Raw genomic sequence first — 12,147 nt, forward strand, 5'->3', positions numbered from 1 at the left:
TGAGTGAAATTGTTGTAAACTTCAACAACGATTCTGCCTGGACAATTTCAGGCATCAGGTGATTTCTTCTGTCCTTCATCAGGACTTCAGAAACAAACTGGTTAGTAAAATGTTTTCAGGTTCTAAAATTTGCAGTAAGTTTCAGTTTGACTGCACTCAAAATGCAAGCATTCACAGAGAACATTTAGAGTCCCATTCAGCAAAAGTTTTAATAATGTTACTTGTTTTACGTCCCACAAACTTCTTTGACAGTTTTCGGAGACGCCGAGGTGCCGGAATTTAGTCCCGCAGGAGTTCTTTTACGTGCCAGTAAATCTACCGACACGAGGCTGACGTATTTGAGCGCCTTCAAATACCACCGGACTGAGCCAGGATTGAACCTGCCAAGTTGGGGTCAGAAGGCCAGCGCCTCAACCGTCTGAGCCACTCAGCCCGGCGCCAAAAGTTTTTTCATTGTAAATAAACATATTCAGATGCAACCTAAAAATGGAAGTTTCTTTCTAAGTAGTAGCTACTTGCTACAATGGAAAGAGTCTATTCCATAAAAGTACATTTGGTATTCCTGTTTTTGCAAAAGTGATTCACCCAATGTTGATCATTGCCGCCATTAAGATTGTTTAAACTCCCTTTAGAAGACAATAAAGTTTGTTTCCACGTCCAGTAAATACACTGACTCAGTTCACCAAACAATAATGAATTCTTTAGATTCACAAATTATCAGTTTTCTTGAAAAGAGTATACTCCATCAAAATTAAAGCACTTGTCAAGATATTTCCAAGCTCTCTAATATATGAGGTAAAGTCGATAAAGTCCCAAACATTATAGGCCTCTATTACCTACCAAGTAGCCCATTTTGAGGCTAGGCATGGTTCCAGCAGCACTCCCATGGTCAGAAGTATTCCAGAAAGTAATTTTCTTGCAGCAGGTTCAAAAACAGACTGCTATTGTTTGAATTTCCTCCACCATCTGAAATCTTCATTCAATCAATCAGCTGCATTTTCAGTTTTGGTAGGAGGGAAAAGTTGTAGTGTGCAAGGATGGGTAATGGGGAGAATGTAGCTTCAAGGTTACACTGTTCTTGGCCAAAAACCATTGACTCAGGCGAGCAGATAGGCACATGTTTTGTCTTGATGAATGAATCACATGTAGTTTCACCACTAATCAGGTCGCTTTCAACTGACATCCTTCTGCACACATTTCAAAACTTCTGATGTAAAAAGCAGCATTAAATATTTGACCGTCTATGTGGATAGTTAGATGCACACTGGTGATCATTTTTAGCCTTAAAGTGGACAGTGGATGACGAGGATACACATCTTCATCAATCAAGGTTCTGCCCCGTTAAAGCAGAAAAACCACTCAAATGTTTGGGAACATCCCATGCCTGTTCCTCAAAAGTTGTCTTCGGCATACTCCCCATGGGAGAGACCAGTATAGAATACACCACAGTGTCCCCTGCCTCTTGTAAGAAGCAGTTAAGGGGGGGGAAACAGGGTCTTTGAGTTTGGAATTCTGACTTACTTGTGTCAGGGTTTTCACTTTCATCTTTCCTATCTGACCTCCCTTGGTCAGCTCATGTTCTCTTCGAATCACAGCAGAATTAGATTTGTGAGGCCTGGCGAGTCTTTCATTTTCATGTCTTTCATGGCTCTTGTTTTTCTTTGGTCAGAACCTTCAATTTTCTAAGTGTCAAACCTCTTTCATTTCTTCCTTCCCTCTGATTAGTGATAAGAGAGGATGGTTGCCTGGCTTGCATTCGGCCGATAATGGGTTCAGTGATCATAATATTCTGAAGCACTTTTTCCTAGTTTGAAGCAGAATTTGATACCAAACTGCTGTTCATGTAAATGCTCCATTTCAACGTTTGCAAAGACTATGAAAAATGAAAATCCACAGCCTGTTTCCAGTCATTTGACCGGGTCAGGAATGGAATGAATGAAGCCCCCATCTAGCGGCGAGGATAGGATAGGAATTGTGCTGGCTGTTGAAGCCTGTTGCACTCCACTGGGGCAATGATTAATGACTGACAGATGAAATGAAATGATATTGGAGTGTTGCTGGAATGAAAGATGAGAGGGAAAACCAGTGTTCCTAGGGAAAAACCTGTCCTGCCTCTGCTTTGTCCAGCACAAATCTCACATGGAGTGACCAGGATTTGAACCATGGAACCCAGCAGTGAGAGGCCAGCACACTGCCGCCTGAGCTACAGAGGCTGTGCAGTACATAAAAACATATGCAATTGTAGTTTAATTCCTGAAGCACAAAACAAGATGATATTCAGCACACTGACCCACCATAGTATGGCAATATAGTTTTTGGCAGCTAACAATGATAACGATGCACTGTGCAAGCATAGAAAGTATATTTAAAGTTAAAAACTTCATAATTGTTCCGTATTGAACTGAGAATTACAATACTAAAAAGAAAGTATAGAGGTTCCATCTTTTCAATACACTGTTATTAAGTTGTACCAATATTAAGTTGCAACATGTTAACTTTGGGACCGGTTTCAACACATTTAAAGTGTTCAGGATTTTGGGAACTTTCAACATGCAATGCTAATCCCTAAAGTGTTATAGTGCTTCATGAACTGCAAGTGGTGAAAGATTTATACATCAACTATTGTTTTCCTGTGCATTGTTCTTTACATTTTAAGTGATCGACTGATGATGACCCGGAACAGTGGTCGAAACCGGTACCACTTGCAATTAACTAGGAATGTAACATTACATTTCTAATTCTATTTTGTAATGAAAAGGTTGAACCATTATATATCTTATTTCAATTTATTTGTCCTATGGACAATTTCTTTGCCCCACCATTGCTCTTTCTGTCCTGTCCTCGTGTGAACGCACTTGGGACAGAACAATAAGGAAATATAGGCTGGATACGAGGACAAGTCTTCGTCCAAATGCCATCAAAGTAGGATTACAACTTACATTCCAAGTTCAACAGTGTTTGTAGAGAGCAGGAATGCTTGCTGGGAATACATGAATAAACAATGTCATGACAACATGATCGGAGAAGCTATAGAAGGCATGGCTATTAGATTTAGACTGAAATGAAGTGAAAAAGAGGACCAAAAGCCTCAGACCAACGTACTTAACAGAAGTAAACAAGAGTACAAGATTCTTATGCGATCAGGCACTGCTGTGGACAGTGTGTAACCTGTAAGTAAAAAATACCATGGTTTGAAAGTTCTAACATTTTTTGTTGTCATCCTCATACACATTTTGTATTATTGAAGATCCTCTTCTAATTCCTTTCATAATAAAATAGATGATCCTAATGAAGATCTGTGTGCCATCAATTTCTGTACTCACAGTCTTTTATTATTGTTGGTTGAAATGAAATGGTGTAAGACTTTTAGTGCTGGGAGTGTCCGAGGACATGTTCGGCTCGCCAAATGTAGGTCTTTTGATTTGACTCCCGTAGGCGACCTGCACGTTGTGATGAGGATGAAATTATGAAAGACGACACATACACCTAGCAGCAAAATTAACCAATGATGGTTAAAATTCCCGACCCTGCCGCGAATCGAACCTGGGACCCCTGTGACCAAAGGCCAGCACGCTAACCATTTAGCCATGCAACCGGACTATTGTTGGTTAGTTCATCTCCTACTATATCTAATACTTCTGCGTATAATATATGTAAAAATTTTATTCATTTTCCTTGGATCTGTTTTACTGATGTATGAACATTGCCTTGTTTTTTCCTGCACAACTAATGAGCTGTTTATGGAACCCAGGACAGTACAGTACAATATTGTCCTGTCCTGCATATTGTCCCCGTATAAACTCGGCTTTACCTTCCTATACTTGCATCAGCTGATTATCACCAACAAGCCTAACAAAGGAAATCTGTAGGGTACAGACATCGATTTATGTCAAGCTTTTGTAAGGTTAATCTATCCTATCATCACCATAAGACCTATCTGTGTCAATGTGACGTAAATCAAATTTGAAGAAAGAAAAGTGAGGGTTTATAATAGTACTGTTCTAATTATTTTTTATGGTTCCTTACATTGTTAGCTGCCGACCTGTATGAGCTGGAGGTCTGTCAAATGTGATGTTTACGTAGAATTCTTTGCATCTCACTTTTAGACCATTGGCAGAACTCACAGATTAGAAAGGCATGTTCTAATCAACCTGTCATCCATCAAGGATAAAATTAGACAGTCATGACTCCATTGGTTTGGACACATCTGCAGAGTGGAGGAAACTCAACTTTCAAAACAACTATTGGATCCTCATCATCCTCCTGGTTGGCAGTACTCCGAAAAAATGTGGATCAGTTAAGTAGAAGCAGAGGCCAAGTATCTGAAATCAATAATGGAATAACTGAAGAAAGCAGCTCAAAACAGATTGAATTGGATGCAGACCATCAAGAACGTGCTTGCCATGGCCACTATGGAAACAGTGGGGGTTTCCTACCAGCTTAGGTCATGATTTCCTGTTGGTTATAGAGTAAATGACTGACAGACTGATTGATTTTTCTATGACTGTTCTAATGACATGTATAACATCTGTACAGGGTCTGTCACATAAACCCAGACGGAATGCACGGTGTTTGTACTCTGCGCTACGGCAGCTGCAACATGGGAGAGATGCGCATAGTTCTTGACCTTGCAAGTAGCTTGCACATGTTCGACCAGGCAAGCATGAATCACCAGTCTGAATCTCAGCTGTTAACATGGTGAGACAGTTATCATTGCAACATCGTATTTTCTTATGTAAAAGTTCTGGTTTTATCTTGATGGTCATGTGTACAGTCATAACTCTCGCTACTAGTGTGCAGAAAATCCTCATGGTGTTTATGAAGTCCCTCTTTATGGTAGGAAGATTGGTGTTTGGTGTGCTGTTAGTGTAAGACAAATACACTGACTGACAGAGCAAATGCAACACCAAGAAGGAGTGGTTCGAAAGCGATGAAAGTTGGGGAAAAAACAGAGACGGCACGGACGAATAATTGATGTTTATTTCAAACCGATATGCAGGTTACACAATGCGCACGGCATCGACTCAGTAGGATGTAGGACCACCGCGAGCGGCGATGCACGCAGAAACACGTCGAGGTACAGAGTCAATAAGAGTGCGGATGGTGTCCTGAGGGATGGTTCTCCATTCTCTGTCAACCATTTGCCACAGTTGGTCGTCCGTACGAGGCTGGGGCAGAGTTTGCAAACGGCGTCCAATGAGATCCCACACGTGTTCGATTGGTGAGAGATCCGGAGAGTACGCTGGCCACGGAAGCATCTGTACACCTCGTAGAGCCTGTTGGGAGATGCGAGCAGTGTGTGGGCGGGCATTATCCTGCTGAAACAGAGCATTGGGCAGCCCCTGAAGGTACAGGAGTGCCACCGGCCGCAGCACATGCTGCACGTAGCGGTGGGCATTTAACGTGCCTTGAATACGCACTAGAGGTGACGTGGAATCATACGCAATAGCGCCCCAAACCATGATGCCGCGTTGTTTAGCGGTAGGGCGCTCCACACTTACTGCCGGATTTGACCTTTCTCCACGCCGACGCCACACTCGTCTGCGGTGACTATCACTGACAGAACAGAAGCGTGACTCATCGGAGAACACGACGTTCCGCCATTCCCTCATCCAAGTCGCTCTAGCCCGGCAACATGCCAGGTGTGCACGTCTATGCTGTGGAGTCAATGGTAGTCTTCTGAGCGGACGCCGGGAGTGCAGGCCTCCTTCAACCAATCGACGGGAAATTGTTCTGGTCGATATTGGAACAGCCAGGGTGTCTTGCACATGCTGAAGAATGGCGGTTGACGTGGCGCGCGGGGCTGCCACCGCTTGGCGGCGGATGCGCCGATCCTCGCGTGCTGACGTCACTCGGGCTGCGCCTGGACCCCTCGCACGTGCCACATGTCCCTGCGCCAACCATCTTCGCCACAGGCGCTGCACCGTGGACACATCCGTATGGGTATTGGCTGCGATTTGACGAAGCGACCAACCTGCCCTTCTCAGCCCGATCACCATACCCCTCGTAAAGTCGTCTGTCTGCTGGAAATGCCTCCGTTGACGGCGGCCTGGCATTCTTAGCTATACACGTGTCCTGTGGCACACGACAACACGTTCTACAATGACTGTCGGCTGAGAAATCACGGTACGAAGTGGGCCATTCGCCAACGCCGTGTCCCATTTATCGTTCGCTACGTGCGCACCACAGCGGCGCGTTTCACATCATGAGCATACCTCAGTGACATCAGTCTACCCTGCAATTGGCATAAAGTTCTGACCACTACTTCTTAGTGTTGCATTTGCTCTGTCAGTCAGTGTAATTGAGCCTATTTCTTTTGAGACAAGAGTAAATGCAGAGAAGTACCAAGATATCATTTTGATGCCATTCTTCCATCAGTTAACAGAAGAAGAAAAACCACATAGGTGCTTTCAACAAGATTCAGTCCCTGCTCATAAGCAGAAGATTCCCTTCTTATAATCTCAGAAGTATTTGCAGACAGAGTGATCAGTGCTGGTCTCTTTCCCCATTGTTCTTACTTGTTTTTACTTCTGGGGTAAAATGAAAGAAAAAGTATATCAAACAAATCCTCACACATTGGAGGAACTGAAAGTAAATATTATGAATGAAATTGGAAACATTACCGTGGCAGAACTCAATCGTATCAGCCAGAATGTGGTTAGCAGATAACCCAGGAAGGACGACACTTCCAGCATCTTTTATAAGGTAATATTTCATATGAGACTGTATATTCGCTTAAAGTAGGGTGGCCATGCACGCGCAACATAAGTTGGGCAGAGACAGCTGTCATAGGGCAGAGTACAAACACCGTGTGTTCAGTCTGAATATATATTAGCGACCCTGTAGTAGCCCTTCCATGTGTGAATCAAACTGGTGATCAGTTAGAGTTACTAGTTTAAGCCAGTGCTTGTATATGACTCTTTCCCAGTTCTTTGGTGTATGTCAGGTAAGTTTAATGTCTCTAAAATTTCTGCATTCATGCACATCTCCTTTGGTCTTGTACAAGGGTACCATTGTACTTTTTCTACATTGCAAGACGGTGTTTAAAAAGTATAATTAGCCAATAGAATGTTAATATCTACTTTAGTGATATTGATTATATTAGTTATTTTAATCCTAATTTTAAATTTTCTTAGGATGAAGGAAATCTGAAATGCACAAAACAGAAGGATCTTCCCTTTGTGAAAAACTGTATGGTAAGTGAAAACACTTCTTATGAACAAATATTTTATTATAAAATTGAAAAAATAGGGGCCAATGACCTTCGATGTTAGTCCCCTTAAAACAACAAGCATCATCATCATCATCATCAAAATTGAAAATACGTAATTGTTGGATGATAACTAAGTTAAATAAAGAAATTCATCTTTGAATTCTTACTAGTTGTTAATCTGGTCCATCTACATAAATAAAATAGGACTTACGTTCATACTTTGGCCAGGATTTTTAAAGATTGTTATTTATATGTTAGGAATGTCCAGAATAAGAAAGAAATGTAATTTTTAAGTGTATATATTTATGCCTTTGGATGTGGCAAGCCCATCATAACAATAGCCTATATGGATAAAGCAGATATGGTGCCTCGGAAAAGGTTAGGGTGTCCCCTGCTAAATGTGACGTGCAGCTCTTCGGCTGCTGGGAGAACCTGCATTACAAGTAATTAATATCATTTTTTGTCCGTATTGAAATTCAATGTAAGTTTACATTAGATTTTTAATGGGACATGTTTTGCTTGTATTACAAGCATTATCAGCCAATTATATCTTCTCTAAATTAGAATCAGGATCCTGATTTTGTTGTTAAGCATATGAGATTATCCCTTAAAAGTTTAAAAATATTTACAAGTTTAAAAATAACCATTAAACACAATTATTCTACTTAAAACAGTTAAGTGTTTGGCTGTGATGTATGGAAAAGACTAGAACACCACATAAAATACTTCTTCTAAGCTGAACTTCTTATGCTAATCGTTTTCACCTTAACCTCAGTAAGATAAATAGTGTTGTAACCGCAATGTCATAAAAACAGCTGTAATAGAACACTTATAACACTTACAATTATAATTTTAATAAATATGCTGGGGGAACTGTGAGAAGTGGGCAACCAGACCAAACTACATCAAGATTGCGACAGTAAATGTCCTGACACTGATGGGAAAGACAGAAGAACTGGTTGACTTCATGAAAGAAAACGATATAGCCATACTTGGACTGTGTAAGACCAAGAAGACGGATATGGGAGATATTCTTCTGAAAGAAGGATACAGGCTGTATTACAGCAGAAAACCTGAAGCAAAAAATGGAATGGCCATCATACTTAGAAAATAAATCCAAGAATATGTGGAATATACAAAATGCGTCAGCAATAGGATGATGGTTATGAGACTCCAGTTTAAAAATGACATGAAAGATCTATTTCAGTTGTATACCCCACAAACGGGTTGCATAGATGAACATCTAGAGGACTTTTTAGAGGAAGTGGAGAGACAGATAGAAGATCAGGAAGTGTTATTGATGGGAGATCTAAATGCACAAATTGGAATGGAAAGACAAGGAAAGGAAGATAGAGAAATAAAGAGACTAAGAAGGAGGTGCAGACTGGAAAGAAATAGAGTTAGAAATGGCTGTGGAAGTGGGGAGAAATTGAAGGAACTTACTAGAAAATTGAATCTGGCAAAGAGGGCAGCTAAGGATAACATGATGGCAAGCATAATTGGCAGTCATAAAAATTTTGGTGAAAAATGGAAGGGTATGTATAGGTATTTTAAGGCAGAAACAGGTTCCAAGAAGGACATTCCTGGAATAATTAATGAACAAGGGGAGTGTGTATGTGACGATCTTCAAAAGGCAGAAGTATTCAGTCAGCAGTATGTAAAGATTGTTGGTTACAAGGATAATGTCGAGATAGAGGAAGAGACTAAGGCCAAAGAAGTAGTAAAATTTACATATGATAACAATGACATTTACAATAAGATACAAAAGTTGAAAACTAGAAAAGCGGCTGGAATTGATCAGATTTCTGGGGATATACTAAAGACAATGGGTTGGAATATAGTACCATATCTGAAGTACTTATTTGATTATTGTTTGGTCGAAGGAGCTATACCAGATGAATGGAGAGTTGCTATAGTAGCCCCTGTGTATAAAGGAAAGGGTGATAGACATAAAGCTGAAAATTACAGGCCAGTAAGTTTGACATGCATTGTATGTAAGCTTTGGGAAGGCATTCTTTCTGATTATATTAGACATGTTTGTGAAATTAATAACTGGTTCGATAGAAGGCAATTCGGTTTTAGGAAAGGTTATTCCACTGAAGCTCAACTTGTAGGATTCCAGCAAGATATAGCAGATATCTTGGATTCTGGAGGTCAGATGGACTGTATCGCGATTGACATGTCAAAAGCATTTGATAGGGTGGATCATGGGAGACTACTGGCAAAAATGAGTGCAATTGGACTAGACAAAAGAGTGACTGAATGGGTTGCTATATTTCTAGAAAATAGATCTCAGAGAGTTAGAGTAGGTGAAGCTTTGTCTGACCCTGTAATAGTTGAGAGGGGTGTTCCTCAGGGCAGTGTTATCGGACCTTTATGTTTTCTTATATATATAAATGATATGAGTAAAGGAGTGGAATCGGAGGTAAGGCTTTTTGCGGATGATGTTATTCTCTATAGAGTGATAAATAAGTTACAAGATTGTGAGCAACTGCAACGTGACCTTGAAAATGTTGTGAGATGGACAGCAGGCAATGATATGTTGATAAGCGGGGTTAAAAGTCAGGTTGTGAGTTTCACAAATAGGAAAAGTCCTCTCAGTTTTAATTACTGCGTTGATGGGGTGAAAGTTCCTTTTGGGGATCATTCTAAGTATCTAGGTGTTAATATAAGGAAAGATCTTCACTGGAGTAATCACATAAATGGGATTGTAAATAAAGGGTACCGATCTCTACACATGGTTATGAGGGTGTTTAGGGGTTGTAGTAAGGATGTAAAGGAGAGTGCATATAAGTCTCTGGTAAGACCTCAACTAGAGTATGGTTCCAGTGTATGGGACCCTCACCAGGATTACCTGATTCAAGAACTGGAAAAAATCCAAAGAAAAGCAGCTCGATTTGTTTTGGGTGATTTCCGACAAAAGAGTAGCGTTACAAAAATGTTGCAATGTTTGGGTTGGGAAAAATTGAGAGAAATAAGAAGAGCTGCTCGACTAAGTGGTATGTTCCGAGCTGTCAGCGGAGAGATGGCGTGGAATGACATTAGTAGACGAATAGGTTTGAATGGCGTTTATAAAAGTAGGAAAGATCACAATATGAAGATAAAGTTGGAATTCAAGAGGACAAACTGGGGCAAATATTCATTTATAGGAAGGGGAGTTAGGGATTGGAATAATTTACCAAGGGAGATGTTCAATAAATTTCCAATTTCTTTGAAATCATTTCGGAAAAGGCTAGGAAAGCAACAGATAGGGAATCTGCCACCTGGGCGACTGCCCTAAATGCAGATCAGTATTGATTGATTGATAGGGCCCTTTGGATATGGAAATGTAAATCCAGAAGGCGAGTTGTTGAATTTTTGCATGAGGAACCAAATGATTGTTGGAAACGTCTGGTTTAGGAAGAAGAACAGTCAGAAGATTACAAGGTATGGTTGGGGAGACAGACAAACAAAGACCATGATTGATTATATAATCATAGAGAAAGAACACCGGAAGAACCTTTAGATGTTACAGCCATGCCTGAAGAAGCCTTTGATGGAGATCATAGAGTTGTGATAGGCAAACTGAAAGTGGGAAAGATTGAAAAAACCCATTAAGAAGAGAGAAAAGAATTAAAGTATGGAAACTGAAGGAGAAAATCATACAAGAAGAATTTCAAGGGGAAATAATACCTTTGGTATCCAGGATGGAGATGGGGAATGTTGAAGATGAATGGAAAAGATTTAAGGAAGCACTGGTTGGATATGCAGGAAAGGTATGTGGTAGAACATCAGGAAATGTGAAAGACAAAGAGACACACTGGTGGAATGATAGGGTAAAGATTAAAGTGAAGGAAATGAAAATGGCATGGAAAGCATGGAAAACATCTAAGATGGAAAAAAGTAGAAGAAAATATGTGGAGACAAAGAATTTGACCAAGAAAGTAGTGGAGGAATTAAAGAGGAAAAGCTGGGCCTCATTCACACAGAAACTGAGAGATGATATGCAAGGCAGCAAGAAATTACTGTATGGTATTTTAAGAAACATAAAGAGAGATCAAGTAAACACCAGATGTGTGAAGGATGAAGGCAGCATAATATTTACAAAGCCAGAAGTAAGAAATAGATGGAGAGGTAAGGTAAGGGTTATTCTGCCCGAAGGTAGGTCCGAACCTCCGCAGAGGTGTTCCTGAGCCGGAGTTTACGCGCGGTAGGGTGGCCAGTACCTTTCTGCTCCTCCATTCCCTTACTCCCCACCAACAGCGCGTGACAACCCATCCAACTCCTGACCACACCCAATGTTGCTTAACTTCGGAGATCTCACGGGATCCGGTGTTTCAACACGGCTACGGCCGTTGGCACAGATAGAGAGAGTACTGTATTTTCAGAAGTTGCTGAACATGAGAACTAATGACAGTCATTCAATGGATGACCAGGAAAGGCAACTAGGTGATGAAGAATGGATAAAGAAATTACAATGAATGAAATTGAAATGGCAGTAAGAAAGATGAAGAATGGAAAAACTGCTGGAACAGATTAAATTTCAGTGGAGATGATAAAGGCAGCTGGAGCTGTAGGCCTGCAGTGGACATATCGAGTTCTCAGGATTGTCTGGAAGATTAAGGAGGTCCCTTAGGATTGACAAAAAGGAATAATTATCCCAATTTTCAAGAAAGGTGATAAGAAAGTATAGTATTGAAGAACTACAGGGGAATCACTTTTTTTTTCTTTTGCTATTTTGCTTTATGTCGCACCGACACAGATAAGTCTTATGGTGACAATGGGACAAGAAAGGCCTAGGAATGGGAAGGAAGCGGCCGTGGCCTTAATTAAGGTACAGCCCCAGCATTTGCCTTGTGTGAAAATGGGAAACCACGGAAAACCATTTTCAGGGCTGCCGACAGTGGGATTCAAACACAGTATCTTCCAGATGCGAACTCACAGCTGCGCGCTCC

At 40.8% G+C, this 12,147-nt stretch overlaps 1 protein-coding gene across 2 annotated transcripts in view; it reads left to right on the plus strand.

Annotated features, from left to right (window-relative positions):
- Positions 1-12,147, plus strand: part of LOC136881151 (uncharacterized) — a 208,006-nt gene that overhangs the window by 101,709 nt on the left and 94,150 nt on the right. For both annotated transcript variants that reach the window (XM_068229260.1, XM_068229259.1), the window contains exon 7: positions 7,137-7,196. In XM_068229260.1, coding sequence (XP_068085361.1) covers positions 7,137-7,196 — 60 coding nt within the window. The remainder of the gene's footprint in view (positions 1-7,136; positions 7,197-12,147) is intronic.

The sequence above is a fragment of the Anabrus simplex genome, chromosome 9 (assembly GCF_040414725.1).
Source record: "Anabrus simplex isolate iqAnaSimp1 chromosome 9, ASM4041472v1, whole genome shotgun sequence".
NCBI classification, from domain to species: domain Eukaryota; kingdom Metazoa; phylum Arthropoda; class Insecta; order Orthoptera; family Tettigoniidae; genus Anabrus; species Anabrus simplex.